This window comes from Onychostoma macrolepis, chromosome 14, assembly GCF_012432095.1.
Source record: "Onychostoma macrolepis isolate SWU-2019 chromosome 14, ASM1243209v1, whole genome shotgun sequence".
Lineage (NCBI taxonomy): Eukaryota > Metazoa > Chordata > Actinopteri > Cypriniformes > Cyprinidae > Onychostoma > Onychostoma macrolepis.
This window is the reverse complement of record NC_081168.1, coordinates 4,800,447-4,818,874: the sequence shown is the minus strand read 5'-3', so window position 1 is coordinate 4,818,874 and position 18,428 is coordinate 4,800,447. Positions and strand designations below refer to the sequence as shown.

At 35.4% G+C, this 18,428-nt stretch overlaps 1 protein-coding gene across 5 annotated transcripts in view; it reads right to left on the bottom strand.

Annotated features, from left to right (window-relative positions):
* The window catches only part of glra1 (glycine receptor, alpha 1), a 52,904-nt gene extending 36,807 nt beyond the window's left edge, over positions 1-16,097 (bottom strand). Inside the window, exons 1-4 of one of the 5 annotated variants that reach the window (XM_058798637.1) lie at positions 15,696-16,096; positions 15,230-15,516; positions 7,790-7,914; positions 1,414-1,452 (exon numbers count right to left, since the gene is read on the bottom strand). In XM_058798637.1, coding sequence (XP_058654620.1) covers positions 1,414-1,452; positions 7,790-7,914; positions 15,230-15,276 — 211 coding nt within the window. In that variant the 5' untranslated portion in view covers positions 15,277-15,516; positions 15,696-16,096. Of the gene's footprint in view, positions 1-1,413; positions 1,453-7,789; positions 7,915-15,229 lie in introns of all 5 variants that reach the window. The other 4 variants (XM_058798638.1, XR_009274255.1, XM_058798636.1 and 1 more) reach the window with 4 other exon arrangements.
* Positions 16,098-18,428: the final 2,331 nt, after the last annotated feature.

The window sequence follows — 18,428 nt, the reverse complement described above, 5'->3', positions numbered from 1 at the left end:
AATGATTATTTACTTACTTTATTTACTATCACTTTTTACAGTGTAGCAAGTCTGTTTGGACTATTTATTTTAATAAACCTGGTTAAAAAAATAAAAAAAAGTTTATTTCAATCATTAATTTTCCAGACATTTTATATCCTCTTTGAAGCAAAAAAAAAAAAAAAAAAAGGGCTAAATACTAGTTTAATACTGAATCCCAAACAGAACCACTGCATCCCAACAAATTAAAAATCATATTCAAAGATGTTTACAACCCGCTACTTCAAGCAGCAACCTTTACATGGTCATGCCTAATTATGTTTAAAGGTACACACAGAAGAACATGACTAATAACTAACATTATGAACATGGCTCTTAATGCACTGTTAATACATGCATTAAACACACTGCAGACATATTTTACAGCACATCAGTACCTAGAAGTAATCTCAGCTGCGATGAACGATGATTAAACATTGTGTGATAAATGCAACATAATACTGTAATAATATGATTTGTGGATACTCCTAGTATGATCATTTATTTGAGAACACAGGAGCCGTGACAAACATCCAGAAGACTTCACATTAGTCTACATAAAGGGAGGGAGCTGTGTATATGCCTTTAATCAAGCTAAACAACAGGGCTGTAATAAGAATCCGGCAGCAGCGTGCGGCCCACAGGACTAAAACTGCATCTCTGCAGCATCAATACTCACAAAAACAACATTACATGCAGTAATGGGAACAACTGTGAATCAAATATGATATTATTTAAATGCAATATCTGAAAGCATATCTTGTTATCTAAAGCAACAAACTTTGATAAGATTAGATGCGTCAACAGTTTTTTTGTTCAGTCAGGTGTAGAAATTCATTTGCTCTCCCAATTTAATTATAATTTAAGCCAAGATCAGATGAAAAATCAATGGTGCACAGATACAAAGCCTGCCTGGCTACACAAAGTGATACACTGGCACTAAATAGTGGCAGTCAACAAGCTCCAAAGCTAAACCAATAACTGGAGGCTACATACGAAATTAAATAAATACTCATTTCCACAGCGAAAGCAAAAAGAAGCTAATTAATAATTAAATGCATGCTATTTTGCAAATGTCCCGCCTGAAGCCCAATTACTCTGATCCTCCCACCGGTAAATAAAGGTCAAGCAATGATATCCAATTATACCACAAAGTAAACTAAAACCACTATGTCCATATATAAATGTTTGGCGTTATCAGTTAGCATGCCATTTATAAAAAGACCAGATGCATGACTGATGTCATTTGCATTAGTTGGGTTACTCTCAATTATTAACAAAACACACAGACATCTTTAACTCATTATATCATTTAGCCGTTTCTCAGATGAGAAATCGCCCGGATTGCATGAATCAATAAGCTTGTATAATCCTGGATAAATAAAAAGAAAGTACCTTTCTTGTGAGTACCATCCGATTTGGAGCCTTGTGGGTCTAATGAAAAAAAGATCAGGATTAATAACATGATATTCTAACAGCAAGATGTTTAGCTTTTTGTTTTTTTTCTTTGCGGAACCAACAACAGAAAAAAAAAACATAAGCAGCATGGCTCACTTATTCTACTTTACAATTGCCAACACTTTGAGCGTGGAAGTGTGTGGCAGGGAATATTGGGTGCTAAGGGCATACTAAGGGCAAGAGCAGGTAAGGAGGGATGCACTTATTCGTCCAAAACGTCAGAGCGGGCAGGACAAGAGGCAAAGCACTGAAATGAAAGAAAGGATGGGGGTTGCAATGCATATCTGGTCACGGGAGGCAAAATGCACTAATAGATGCAATACACTAGAGAGAGGGAAAATGCAAAGACTACATGTCAAACTGGCTTCACTTTGAGTTTGCACAAACTGTAAAAACTTTTCTTTTTTTGTTTTGGAATTTTGTAGATCGAATTGATTTGCCTGGCATTGGGTTGCAGGATTGTGCAATACAAAAGGAATGGGAACTTACTTTGGGAAGCACAAAACAGCTCCCGCTTTTACAAAGAGAACCAATTTGGGGCATTTTCCCTAAATGTTGAACCTAGAAAACATACGGCAGGTCACAGTGCACTATATTCCAGTCAGTTTTCTCTTGTGATGTTCATCAGAACCATACAGAAGCTACAACAACAGTGCATCTCTTGTGCAGTTCTGTATGGTAATCACAAGGATAAAGATGCTCCTTATAAAGCACTACCATGCACATGTGTGACCACAGATATCGTGTACAGTAATGCGCCACAGCGAATGCATTTCAGTCTATTCCGATGAGGCAACAGCACTGCGGGTGGTCGTCATTTGTGCGTTACCCTAAACAGAAATCACTCATCCAATGGATCCTAATTAGCATACACACATGAAAGTAGACGAGTGACTTAAGGACTTCAAAATCAGGCTGTTCTTCTTCAGCCCAACTGCATGTTCACCAATAACGCAGACGCCGGCATAATCCAGGACTTCCCAAGAGACTTATCCTTTGTGAAAAGAGCTACGTTAACCATTCAATTCCCAGTCCCCATGACCCGGCATTGATTATCCCATCTAAAGCTCTTAGATAAATGACATTAGCGGCAAATATTTTAGAGGAGCACACTTCTGTCGGTGCATTTCCATCACCAATCATACAGAGCTAATATTGAAAGAGGTCAGAGAAGAAAAAGGCATATTAAATGGTTTAAAAAAAAAACACAATTTATACTTTATTGAATTCCAATCTGGAAATTAAACAAACTGATTAAGTGCACTGATAACTAAATGTTAACAATTTTCTAAAGCCAATCCTGTAAATATTGCATATAAACAAAACTGGGTAACACTTTATTTCGATAGTCCACTTTAGACATTCTACTAACAGTAAGTAACTTTGCAACTACATGTCAACTAGCAGTCATTAGAGTATTAGTAGACTGTCTGCTTAATATCTTCTAACACTTTATTTTGATGGGTCCACAACATACAACATATACTGAGTATTAGAAACTTTGCAAGTATATGTTCTACAGTTCTAACCCTAAACCAACCCTACTGAGAGTTAGTAGACATGTAGTTGCAAATTAATGAGAATTAGTTGACATGTAGTTACTTATAGTTAGCAGAATGTCTAAAGTGGACTATCGAAATAAAGTGTAACCCAAAACTGTTATTTGAGTATGTTTTATACAAAAGTACTATTTCGGGCTTTAAAACTCCACATTTGATTCACTGTGCAACTTGCTGTTTCTTTGTAATTATTTGTAAGATTTATAAGCAATTTCTGAGTGAAAATTGTTTCAAAGTAAATGCTTTTTTTCCCAGTGTGCAGACAGTGATAAATCGCTCTGGTGCTGCACCCTCAAGTTCAAATGCGAATAACAGAAGTTTTAAAATTAAATTTCCATGGATGATCGTCTCTGCGGCCCTGTGAGAATTGGAACAATTTGTAGGCGATGAGCTAAAACGTGTATGAAAAATTAAAATCACATCTAACCTTGCTCCGTCTCAGTGTCGTTTGATTGTTCTGTTGTGATGTTTCTCGAGGCTCACATCGACGCACTGCCTTCTCTCTCTACCCATGAGATAAAAACGCAATTATCTAGCGCGATCCTGAGACGCTTCGTTACCCCCATGGTGGAAATACAGTTCATAGCATCTCTGAAAGCTTACAAAATCGTTTATAGCGGCCTCTTAAAGCAGATTGTGGCAGGAACATACGTTCTGCTGCTCTCTGAAGACGGCAGATAAGTTATCCAGACATGGCATAAGAAACACTTTTGATCAGGATTTCAGTCATCTGTCATCATTTAAACCGAGTGAAAAGCACCAGTAGGTTCACCATTGCCGTTTGTATGTGAACGCTGCACCCCGACTCATTAGAGAATTCCCATTAATCCTATTAAAGTCCCATTAAGCATGTGCTGATAGCACCAAATTAACATCAAGCTCCACCAGCTAATAAAGCTTCACTTCTGCACTTCACATGAATGAGGAGGAGATGCAAAGAGGTAACAGAGACATACAGGACATCCAAAAAGAAAAGAAAAAAGCAATCAGTAAATATACCGCAGCAGATTGTATATTTACAAATGTACACTTGTCTCATCGAACCCATTCAGAAGCAAAATGACACAGTAATCAGAAAGCATTACACTGATCATGACTAATGCGTGGTGGCAGCTCATTGGAAACGGGGCGGGAGGGAGACGGTCGATCTATGGGAAACTGCAAGCAGCCGATGATTGTGCGATTTGGGCGGAATCTGTAGTACCTCGTGGCTGTCGGCCTCGCTGTGACTGATGAGAAGGGACAAGGTTAACGTGGGTACGGGAGGCGCAGCTGCGCTCCAAACCATTCATCACTGGCGGCCGCAGATTACAGCTCATGCTAGCGGCCTGTCTGCGGACGAACAGTCCCGCTCCTCTCAGGTTCACACGTCCTCAATTTGTTTAACGCAGCACTTTGATCTGTCAACGTGCGCTACCAAATGGTCTGTTCGAACGAAGATGATTTTAAAAACTTCTGTTTAAAGCTAAAATGTGTAATATCTGTGGTACCAAACGGAATTTGAAGAAATAAACAGGTTTCTCTCCAGTTCGCTATTATTCAAACAGACAGATAGTTCAAACCACCAATTCACAGCCCTAGGTTGAGCTGGTCAGGATGCATATGATATATATATATATGCACACAATATGGATATTTTAGGGGGGAATGCAAATGAAACTGGTATAGGAGAAAGTATGGTAATACTCAGCAAGGTTAAATTGATTAATGTTAGTTGATGCATCAGGTATCATAAAACAGCAATTGCAAACTTTTTAAAAAACATAATTTTTGAAATATACACTACCATTTAAAAGTATGGGTTCAGTAAGATTTATTATTATGTACATTTTATTTATTTGCTTTTTAATACTCATAATAAAATTAATACTTATATTTATCAAGGGCATATTAAATGTAGAAAAAGTGACAGTAAATACATGTTACAAAATAAATATTTCCATCCAGTATTAAGAAGCACAACTGTTTTCAACACTGATAATCAGAAATGTTTCTTGAGCTGCAAATATGCATATTAAAATGATTTCTGAAGGATCATGTGACACTGAAAACTAGAGTAATGATGCTGAAAATTCAGCTTTGCGTCACAGGAATAAATTACATTTTACAATATATATATTTATTTTTTAAATTATAATATTTCAGTTTTTAATTTACTTTTGGTGAACATAAGATAATTCTTTCAAAAACATAAAAAAACTTTTACATGTTGCGTATGTGTAAATACACTGTACTAACAATCATTGTTAATTCATATGTATTCACAATAATGTTCATTTATACAACTTCTTAAACACGTGTATATAGAAATCAACATAAACCTAAATTAATAAATCCTGTTTTGTTCATTGTTAGTTTACGATAACTAATGCATTAACTAATATTAATGAATTAAACCTTATTGTAAAGTGTTACCAAATGTAAACATTACACACTTTAGCCTTAAAATACAATCTTGCATAATTAATTGGCTGAAAAGCTACACGTGAATGATCTGAAAATATCTCTCTCCCGGTTCTTGCTGCACGGGGTGCCCCAAATATGCCAGGCTATGAGCTTTCCATTTCAAATGGTCCCAACTAAATCAGTTGGAAGGATTTCCCACAGTGAGCCCCAGTCATGATCAGTGTAATTTCTTCTCATGCCAGCACATTCGTTGCTTCAGGCAATTCTTATCTTTTCACTCCCTTTTTTCACCATACGACCAAATTTGCAGGAGAGGCAGAGTAATCAGAGGAGGTGAACTCCTCACCATGAGCTGGAAAAAATGTCTTCTCACATCACATGCTGTTTATGCAGGAGCGTAGGACCCTTTAAATGTTCTCTCTCTGCTTTTTCCTCCGGAATTTATGGAGAGATGCTGTCAGGCCGCTTGCTGCATGATTTTTAGGGATGCGGTCTATAGCTGAGCAGAGAAAGCTGGCCGAGGACGCGTGAGCTTCCGACTCAGAGTGCAGTTACACGCTTGACCTGACAGCCGTGACGAACCTTTGTATTTCATAATGTCTGGTCTGGTCATGTGACCACAGGGCCCATGTGCCCTCATGAAATGAACTGAATGAATTACATAATGAGTTCACGAAAGAGGGCCAGTGTTTATTCAGATAGCGGCTATTGATTCGTTTAGTTTTTTATATACGTTAATATAAGAATGAATGATTTTGATTTCATCGAAAGCATAAAGGCAATGCAGAGTTTGCGACGTTGAAATATCTGCTACTTCAGGGTAAATTTAAGTGAGAAAACAATCAGCCAACTCTGCAATATGACGCCGTTCACCATAAACAAGGTTGCAGCAAAACTCAGCAAACAGCAAAATTTAAGATGTCAGAATTCATTCACCATATCACAGCACGGACTGTCAACAGAAATAAATAAAGAAATAAAAGAAATAAATCCGTTGCCACGAGCAAGGTTAAGATGCAAGGCCTCAAAATCAGACAGGGGCCCTCTGCCATTTAAGCGTTCAAGCAGGTTTAACAGTCTGGACAAAGTCTCAGGACACATTACTGTAATATTTCTAACATTCAATAATGCTTGTACCTACCTATATTTTCAAAGGAAGAGTGAGACGGTACACATATAAACTGTACACATTTTCAGATTTTTTACTTAGTATAAGTGTCTGCATTACATTAAACATATCTTGGTCAAAGGGAACACTTTATAATACATTTTCATGAATCAATAATTCAACCTTTATATAAAGCTTAACAAATCAGTAGTTCATATTTCAATGCACAATAATGATTTGTTAAGCACTATATAATATAATATTATGTTGCTTGCTAAATTTATTATAAAGTGTTACTGGTCAACACACATGCAAAATATCAAACATCTAATACATTCGGCTCTAATAAACAATACAGATTCAAACATAATTTTTTTCGGGGGGTCAATATTCAAATTGAAATGAATATATACAATATACACAAACATAATACATTAGCAGTGAACATATAAAATTTTTGACACAAAGCTGAAAAAAGAGCAAAAAAAAAAAAACTACCATTTAATCTTGCAAGGCATTAATATGTACACAATGTTCAAAATAAGTGTTTAAAAAAAAAAAGAAAAAATTGTTTTAGTATTATTGTTTAGTTGCATTGTAATTGCTACACGTATTAAAAGAAAAATGTTGCATTTAAAACCGATTTTTTTTTACACTTTTTTTTTTACTGATATGCCTTTGAAAGAAAAGTGTATTTCCAAGAATAGCTAAGGAACAGGCAGACTATAATTTGCAATGATTGACATTAATATATTGTTGAATATAAGGAAACCTCTGACATGTATCTTGCAGTGGCTATTTCTAACATTGCCAGCACACGTCACACACTATAATATATAGGATACCGAGTAGTACCACCATAGACATTCACTCAGGATAATGATTCACGATCATGGACCTTAAACAGGAATGTAGCCAGCTTGGGAACAGGTTTCTTAATATAACAACTGTACAAGTAAATCAGGAAAAATATATTATTATGTGTTATGCACTGAGGTATCCAGCAGGCTGCTGTTCTTTGATAACTATAACCTTTGGAGGAAACAATTACATTTTGGGAGCAGTTTTGAATTGCATATTATTAGTGGAAACATGTTGGATTATTATAACAATATATCACTTGTTTTTATTTATTCCATCATCTATATGTACTTATCGTATATATTTTTGCTCTGAAATTTCTTTTAGTGCTTGGTTACATTCCTGTGATATCAGGCCGTGTCTTGGTGGAACCACCTACCTTTGAAATTAGGTCTGATTCTTGCATCATAACCAGACACTTTTCCCATAAGCTTGTCCAGGAATTCTGATGGAGGCATTGGGGAGGCAGCTTTCCGAGCCGCTGCTTGTTGGGACGCTGCCAAACTGTGGATTGGGACAAAGACAGGTGCGTTAAAGAACAGAGGAGGACAAGTATTATGCATTATGATTTTTTTTTATTTTTAATTATTACATTCTCTGCCCTGAGGCAAACAGATATCTGACTCAAGTCACTTTTTCATTTAATAATAATAATAATAATAATTCTTCATTTTATTTGTGGGCGCCTTTCAAGACACTCAAGGACACCTTACAATAATAAAATACACAATTAAACAAAGGGAAGAAACAACAACACAAACAATAATACAAAAAAATCAATACACAATAACCTAAATAAAATCACTCAGGATAGGCTAATCTAAAAAAATGAGTTTTAAGGCGCGATTTAAAAATTGAAAGACTATTACGTATATCTTGAGGTAATATATTCCAAAGTGTCGGAGCACTTCAAGCTGACGTTACATTATATGCTCATCATCATACTTTAACTGTCCCATCTTCAAGAAACAGCTAAAGAACACATTGTCACTTCAGAATTATAAGGTTCTATCTGACATTTTTGTCAAAATTTAATTATTCACATATTCTTATTCTGTGACAATTTATTTACATAGTATGTTTTTTTTTTTGTTTTTTTTGTTTTTTAAAGTTGTGTACATCTTGGGACTTTATAGTTTGAAAACAAAAAGATTCTATTCACAAAGTATATGGAATCCAAAAACTTTGAACCTCTATATCTCAAAACTGCTCAGAATGCAGATAGAACCTCGTAATTCTACGGTGGCGACATCTCTTCCATCTACACTTGACCCTCTAACACCTGCACTCTCTATTCTATTTCCATTCTATCTACTTTTCTTTTTATTTATTAAAAATAATTGACCCTCTAACACTTGCACTTTATTCTATTTCTATTCTACCTACTTTTCTTTTAATTTATTAAAAAACATGACCCTCTAACTTAGGCACTCTATTTATATTTCTATTATTTACACGTTTTTTTATTGATTTATTATATATAAAAGCTTGGACCTCTAACAATTGCACTCTATTCTATTTCTATTCAATCTACTTGTTTTATTTTATTATAAAAACTTGACCCTCTAACACTTGCACTCTCTATTCTACTTCTGTTCTACTTGTTTTCTTTTTATTTATAAAAAAAACCTTGACCTTCTAATACTTGCACTCTATTCTATTTCTATTCTATTGACTTCTCTGTTTATTAAAAAAACTTGACCCTCTAACACCGGCATTCTATTATATCTATATCTATATATCTATATATCTGTTTTCTTTTATTTATTGCATATAAAAAAGCTTGACCCTCTAACACTTGCACTCTCTATTCTACTTCTGTTCTACTTGTTTTCTTTTTATTTATTAAAACAACTTGACCTTCTAATACTTGCACTCTCAATTCTATTTCTATTCAATCTACTTGTTTTCTTTATTATATAAAAAAATGACCCTCTAACACTTGCACTCTATTCTATTTCTATTCTATCTACTTTTTTGTTTTCTTTTATTTATTATATATTTAAAAACCTTGATCCTCTAACACTGGCACTCTTTATTTTATTTCTGTTCTATCTATCTATTCGTTTTCTTTTATCTTCACTAACCATGCATAAACTTGTTTTTCTCAGAAATACAAATTTGTACATACATGTTGCTTACACATTATTGTAGCCCAGTTTGTGCTGATTACAGTGTAATCAGACTTTCGCCATGTTTTAAGAAACTGAAAAAAAGCACAAACGTCAGGGTGTATCAAAACTTCTCCAGGGCCCCAAAACCCCCTCGGGTCCCAGAAGGTTAAAAACTGAACTTCTAACACTAGCACTCTCTATTCAATTTCTATTTGATCTACTCATTTTCTTTTTATATATTATATAAAATAATAATAACTTGACCCTCAAACACTAGCTCTATTCTATTTATATTCTATCTACTTTTCATTCTTTTTATTTAATAAAAAAAACTTGCTACGTGTACTGCGTCACTTGTTTTGATTGCTTCTATTGTCCTCATTTGTAAGTCGCTTTGGATAAATGCGTCTGCTACACGATTAAATGTAAATGTAATGTAAATATATGCTGTCATTTTCAATACTAAACAGTTGCTTAAAAAATTAGCCTTGGATTTAAAGTTCATTCACTCTAGTGCAAAGAAGCAGCCATGAAAGAGCTATGTGAACATGGAAATTAATCGAGAACTCATCATACACGAGTATCCGTGTCTTCATTAGCATTGGAAGCTGTTAGAACTTAATTAGTGATAATAGGGTGCACGTCGGTTGCTTTGACACCTCAGTGTAACCTGAGTTCACACTAAATGTCAGGTCACTAACCGGCCTGCGAATCACATGATAACGTATCCCACGGGCTTTTTAGCCTAGGAGCACTTTTAGTGCTGATTAGTTGCATTTTTAAGTGCTACCATAGGGCTCTTTATCTGCCCTACATGATGGACTTTAATATGTATCGACTTGTTCAGGTCCTCCCACACACGGCTGAAGACACACAGGAACAATGGACATTTTTTGTAATCTACAGCATCAGTGCGTCTGACAAAAATGGAGGATAATAATCATAAAATAGCCTGTGGTATATTGATTTCATCTAAGTCCTTGAGACATGGTCCTCTTCTTGCCAATTTCATGGGTCTTTCTTTGTGGGGAATTGCTCTATTTTCTTAACCAGCCACTGAATCCCGTCTAACTGTTTTGGCAGCATATCCATTATTCTTTCATAGCCATCGACTTCCTGCGTCACCAGCTATCCTTTGTTTTCGAAGTAACCAATAGTCAGGCTTTTTCTGTTCTTGCACATCATTATTCTTTCTGCTCATTAACATTTACTGGTGTCGGGTAACTACTAAATTGGAGAAATGTTTGGCATTTAAATGCGGATACATCATAGGAAAAACTTCTCTCGGAAGTGCTGCTCCACATCTCTCTTTTAGAGGTAAAGATCTGTGATTTTGTCCTAAAAACGCATAACAATAAACACAATCAAAATTTTAATCAAACTCTTTCATTTTAACACATGCTGGCAATAAAGCAGTGCCATTTTAGTATCATTGAGATTACAGTTTTTATTATTTTGAAATAGTTTTTTTAATATATTTTTTGCTTTCATGTTAATTTGAGGTAAATGTTCAGTAATGTTTTGTGTTTTTGTCATTTTTATTAGTTTGTGTGTTTAAAATGTCCATTTAGTTTTTATTCATTTATTTTGAGTTATTTTAGTACATCGAGTTGAGAAAACGAGAAATGCTGCCTTGTCAACTAGCTACAATGAAGCTTAATTTTTTGTATTAAAATTTATTTTATTTCAAGTAACGATTATTATTTTTATTTTTTTATGGTTTTAGTTTGAGTTAACTATAATAACCCTGCAATAAAAATCCAACAGCTCAACTCTGTTGATACAGGTATAGGAAAGAAATATGTAAAAATATTTTACATTGTAACAAAATAATTCTATTTCAAGTTTCAAGTTCAATATTCTATTCTATTATTATTATTTTTTTAACGTTCCATTCATAAAAAAATCCTGGGGGAAATAATATCATGATTTCCACAAAAAAGGAAAAGAAAAAAGTAAGCAACACAACTGTTTTCAATTGTAATAATAATAATAATAATAATAAATGCTTCTTGAGCAGCAAATCATCATATTAGAATGATTTCTGAAGGATCATGTGACACTGAAGACTGGAGTAAAGCCTTTGTATCACAGGAATAAATTACATTTTAAAATACATTCTAATAGAAAAGTTATTTTAAATTGTAATAATATTTCACAGTATTTGTTTTAATAATCCAAAGCCTGTTTTATTACCAAAAACAAAAAAGGAGACAGCAGACCCAATTTATTTTTTGAGCTGAAGTCAAATGTTTACATAAAACATGTGAATTCGCTCATTGTGAGAAACACATTCCTTTGCGTTTACTGTAAAATATTGCAATGAAAACATAATAAGATTAGTCACAGCGTGCCAGATTATCGAGTTTCTTCCAGAGCCCTTCTCTGTCACTATAGGCTCTTTACACAAACGCGCCATTGAAAAAAATCTTTGTGACAGTGTGAAATCTGAGGATATAGTCTCTATTAGTTTTGCTTCCCTGCATATCCATCTCATCGCAACCATAGCTGACAAAGGACGGAGTAAGCTGGATATGTAATGTGGGTTTTAGCCTGCGTCTTTAGTAATTAATGGTTTCACTAATCAAGGCAGCACTGAACAAATGAACCTTGATCGATGCTGGTCATGGCAGTGGAGAGGGCCTGATCCTTCTGCTGATGCAGCAGGAACCAAAGCAGAGCATCCTGCCAGAAAATATATGCAAACAACCCAGAGACCTGCATACTTTAATGTGAGCATCCAATCATTAGCCCTAAGTGTAGCTCATTATGTTCTTAGGACCACTGATGAACACAATCCTTATTGATCTTGTAACACTCAAGAAATCAAAGGCTTCTCTGGCACCAAAATGCCATTTCTTCAAGCCGCTCTTAATTTGTCAGTGTGGTTACAGTACAGAACTGAAGAACAGAAGAGAACATATCACAATAAGCCCAAAAGTACTGATCTTCAAATCTTTTGCACGTATACAACAGACCTATTTGGATCCACCACCCAAAATTAAAGGTGGTGGATCCAAAACCAAAATGAGTGTGGCTAGTGACGTGTCAGTGCTATTTGTGGCACGATCTTGTCTTCGATTATAAATGATGCATTAGGAGTAAACATAATGTTAACAAAGATGACTATTTATAGGTTTTATCTTCAGATATTGAGCTAGCCGTCCTTCCCCTCATTTACTTCCACTTTTAATGGGAAAATCAGTAAAGCTGTAAAGCAGAGCACAAAATTGAGAGCACACATGCATCTGCTTGTTTCAATGCTGTCACTACCTGTGCATATATAATTACCAGAGAGACCAAAACTAAACTCTGATACTAATCTCTATTAGTAACCCTTGAGGCAAGTGCAATTTTTAAATCGCTGGGCTTTTAGCAGCGACTTAACAGAAAAAGAATATGCAGTAATGTCCCAAAACAATGCAACTACACTTTCAAAGTGAGTGCAGGGCACATCTGGGTCTTCATGCAAACCAGAGGAGATGACATTGTAAAAATAAAAAAATTAAAAATGAGCGTCATTGGCACAGCACTACAAAGACAAGTCCTTGTTTGGGTTCATTTTATATTTTTTCTGACTCAGCTTGAACAACCTACAAACCAAGCATTGTTTTATTTTTTATTTTATTTTAATGGGATTTGATGACATACATTTTGTACTTTTTTTTATTTTGTACTGAAATTGCAGTTTCTTCAAACATTTTAGAATATTAAATATTGTATTATATTTTTAATTGTAAATATGAAATTATATTTTTTATTATTAAATATATTAATCATTTTAGAGTATTTTGCATTATTAGGATGTTTTCTCAAATCTTCTTATATCTTGTAATACTTTAAGTAGCTATTTTGTAATATGTAGCTTTCGTTTGGCTAAATTGAGGATTATTTAATCGTATTAAATAATGTTTTTGTCTTAAACCATTTTTCACAGTGCATATAAACTACATGCACGCCGCTGCCTCTGCTGTTAATTGGATTAGCCATTCATGGCTTTACCTGCATATTTTAGCGTGATAGTGTGATGACATAACATCTTGTCTGTTTTATTCATCTGCTGTATTTTAATAGCTATGCCTCAACGACATGCACACGGCAGCCTCTCACGTGACAACTGCTGCATGGAAAATGTGCAGGCTAATATGGAAATCAATTAGAGAGATGCAATTCATGGAGCAAATTATGTTTGTGTACAATTTGTATTCGTCAGTGGCATTAGCATTGACAGAGTGATCAATGTCTAGTAATAAGTCTGCATGTGAAATGAGGTTGGGGTGTAGGCTGAGACGGGGAAAGAGATATCAATTAACAGGCTCTGCAAAGTTCAGCAGCAAGAGCTGAGACTGCAATATCCTGATTCTAGTTCATTAACTAAACACTGGCTATAAGAATGCAAAATAATTACTGCAAACCACCGGCTAGATAAGGTGAATCCTTCTGTGATACAGTTATTGTTAAAGGATTCTCACATTTGAGATAATCAGCGTTATGATAGAATAATCCATATGTGGACCATTAACCTAGAACCTGAAATTGCATCTATCAAATCTTCCTTTTTAATTAAACTGTAAAAATGAATAAATCTGCATAAACATGCTGTAAGATTTTTAGAGGCCTACACTTTCTTGTCATACAACTGTACAAATGCATTGTTCCTTGAATGAATGAATGAATGAATGAATGAGAATGATAGAATAGAAATGGATCCGAAATGGATAGATAGAATGGATGACAGATGGATAAATAGGCTAGATAAAGAAATACGTATTATATATATATATATATATATATATATATATAAAATGATTATAAATATTTAATTACATTTTTTAAATCACAACACATTTGCCAAAATATCCTCATTTAGAGTAGGAATTATTAAGGGTTAGAGGTTCTGACCCGCTAATTAAGGCTTGACCCCTAAAGAAAAAGGATGGGTTATTAAAAGTAGGAATTGTTTTTACATAACTACATATTTTAACATCATCAACAACAAAAGTTCGCAACGCGCGCTAAACGTGCTCAAAATCGCCGTTGCTCTATGACGTAACCATAGCAACAGCTTCCCGATCGCTGTCTACCGCCAACAAAACATAAACATTGCCATTATTTATCACGATTTACACATCGCAAACACGTTACAAAAATAACGTTAGTGTTTTGTTTTGTCGTTAAGACGGTTGACTATATCGCTAATGTAGTGTTGACAAAATTTTGTTAGACCATCTGAGCAACCGATTACGATCAGAACATTTTTGACAGAAATGACTATTTATTAAAAATAAATCTGTACATAATTCTGCTGAAACAAACTTTTTAATAACACTGCCCCGTTCATTATGCAGCGAGTTGCCTTCATATGCCTGTTGATAACTTTCTATTCGTCAAATCGCCGCTAGTGCTCGCTGTTTAGCCTGTTTTAAAGGGAATCCTTGCCATTTCTGACTCAGAGATAGCTGAATGACACGGAATTATGACTTAGTTTGTTTGTAATTAGCAGACACGAGATTACAGTAGATGAATTAGCAAGCCAACGAGTCAATCATTACTACTACTTGAAACGATCGTACCTATTTTCCTAAATACAACATTCTCAGCAAAAGTAAAGAAACCACCTATATCCACAGGAAGCAACAGAACAAAATAGCATGTTACATTAAAAAAAAAGAAACACTCTTGCATCAAAACACCGCGCTACGTACCTGAAAAATACAATAGTTTCCCACAAATAAATCCCGAGTGCGAACATTGTGTCAGGTTGGAGATGAGTGGATGTAGTTAGCTACAGCTCAGTGCACCCTACAATTCCTTCTTCTCTCACTTCCGAGGTGAACAATTCGTCCTTTGCTTGTTTCAGATTCCCAAAAAGGCCAAACAAATCTCAAGAGCATGCAGACGAGCCGGTCATTTTCCCGACAGAGGCTGTGTAGGTGAAGCGGAGCTCCTGTTTCACGCGGGTTGCGCGGAATTGCAGGTGGAAGAAACAGCGCTGTGAAAAAAAACTCGATGAGATAAATTCAGATGTTCATTCCGGACGATCCATAGCAGCATCAGATGCAAAAATATTCAAAGACGCTCCATCGCAAACATTCAAAACAACCGAAACTATGCACTATATCTCCTCAGAGCGCCGGAATGTCTCCAAAGTCATTGGGGAAATATACATACGCGTCTGCTCTTTTCCTCCACGCTCCTTTTTACACGCATCCCAATGAAGATATGTGCCGCGTTAGTTTTAGCTACCTCTGGCTGAGGTAGTCTGATTTAGTACGTACTTGTTTCCCAGGGGTGAATTGTTAGTGCTGCATGAAGCTACTTCCATTGTCTGGTCCAGTTAGGAGACGCTGCTCATTTTGTGTTTCAACGTTTTTCTTGAATCCTCGTCAGAAAAGCCCAAACGTTGATATATCGGCACACAGAGCCTGTTCCATCGCTCATAAGCCCCTCAGCCGCACAGTATTTCTTGCTGCAGTCATTTACTAAACTCAAAAAGCACCTCACACACTCTCAACACACGCCCACATGCTGCTGTCATTGGTCTGAATGGCACTCCAGACAAATGCCTCCTCCTCGGATTGGAGATGGGCACTGCCATATGCTGGACGCTGTTTGGGGGCAGTGTATGTATTTACGTCGTATGGCAGTTTTCAGAAACATACTACAAAAAGACATTGGATGAGACAGAGAGCTGCAGTGCCTATAACTCTGCGCGCGCCACTGGGGCATTTCTGACCGACCAATTACAATGTTTATTAGATTGCTGAAGAGATAGACTGCACCTCAGAAGGGAACTTGTTTTTGTTTGTTTATTTTTACTCAACACTAAAATCTTGGCAACAGAAGTATAATCAACAACTAATTTTGTCAACAGGGTGCAATGAAAGCATCCACAAATAGCCTTTTTATGCTTTTCAGCAAAATATAAGCATTACAACAATTATGAAACAAGTAATAAAACTGAGAAAAGAAAAATAAACACGTGCAATAACTCTAAGTCTGCTAGTGTTTGTTTAGCTGCTTAAGTTCACCTGTTAACTCCATAACTAAAGCCAAAAATCAGTATAATGATATATGCACTGCAATGTTCTTTCCACCTAATTCTATTACAACACATCATTCTAGGAACATGTGTTCCTAGAAGGTTCTTTAGTTTTAACAGAATTAAAGGTTAGTGCAACGCTCCTTCAACTAAATTTATTTAGTTTCTAATAGAACACATTAAGGTTAGCATATGTTCTTACAATGTTCTTACATTTTTTATTAACGCAACATTCCAAGAGTTTAAAAATTGCATGTGCATTTTTAATCTGGAAGCAGTGTATAAAACGGCACATTTTCAATACACCGCTAAAATGGTGAATAATGACATATATCATGTTAAAAGACAGAGAGAGAACACAGATTTCATATTTATGATTAGGCTACAATGAATTATAGCTTGACAAACAAAACACACAAAAACATGCTTCATGCATGATTCATAAAACATGCTTCATGATTCTTATCTTGAAGACAGAATTCACAAAAATCTCATTTCAAAGTACTTTGAACTAGACATTCAAAATAACTAAAGTCAAAATAGGTAAATCACAAACCCTTCGCTAGAGAAAACATGCATTTGTGTAATTGGAATTATGAGTCAAAATTGTAGTTACTGAGATATATCCCATGTGACAACTAGCCCCAGCCTCCCCTGAACACACATCAGGAGTGAAGTTCACTGCAGGCATAATAACAAGCATGATGTTTGCCAGCACAAAGCTGCTGTAAAAACAAACAAACATGACGTAATCATAAACATGTGTTTCGAATAAACACCGTCACAGTGTGACACAGTCAGCATCATTGTCTTTCTACTAATGCATGCGATACCTGAGAAAGGCATAGCCTCTTATTTTGATAAAAAGTCAAGTTGGACTTGGTTTATTAAATGTTATATATCCGTTATATATATATCATTATATATTATATCTAAAAGTGTTGTTTAAGCACAGAGGAATTCACTGGATCAGTTTGGATCAAATACTTTGTTTTTACAGAAGCGTGACTCATATATGCTCTGTGTATCTCTGTCAAACTCTATAACACCTTGACAGCTCGAATATTTCACGATGAATAAAGAGACTAGAAATTCAGTTCAATTTTGTTATCCGTGACAACACAAACAGAACAGAAAGAAGTGATTAAAGACATCAACAACTCAGTGGCTGCGACTGAAGGTAGATTCGCCCGTTCTGCATTGTTCCCACTTACACTGTTGTGAGTGGGCCAAAACACTGACTGAATTCAATAATGCCAGTTCAGGCTGCTTTGAATATACTATATTAAAACCTTTGAATAGGAGGTTAAGATTAAAAAGTTATTTACCGTGCAAAATTGCTAACGCAAGCATTACATGCTGAACAAGCTGACAGAATGACAGAATTAATCCACAAATACACAGCTTTAAATGTTTATTTCCATTCACATGCCTGTGTTGTGCAGCACCGGAGAGCCAGATCATTTTATATATTATAAAATAACAGATTCTTGCACTTTTTTTCCCATTGTGTCATTGATCTATTAGTAAAAGAAATCATAAAAACACATTAGTCGGAGACCAGTGACTAAATGTCTAAAATATACTGTATCTAAGCACTGAATTAACATATCTAATTGTTATCTAATGAGAAACTGCTCCTAATTTAATCCAGTTGGTTTCATATGATCAGTGTGACGAATGTCGATTTTCAATGGTGCTATGCAAACACCGTCCCTTATTGTTCAGGCACAGAAAGCTCTTACTTTCATCTCACATCTCCATCAGTGGGAGGTGAATGAGCTGACTGAATCATCCAGATCAGTATTTCCCAATCCACGGGCCATGGAGTACCCCAACAACACATACTGTATTTCTTTTGA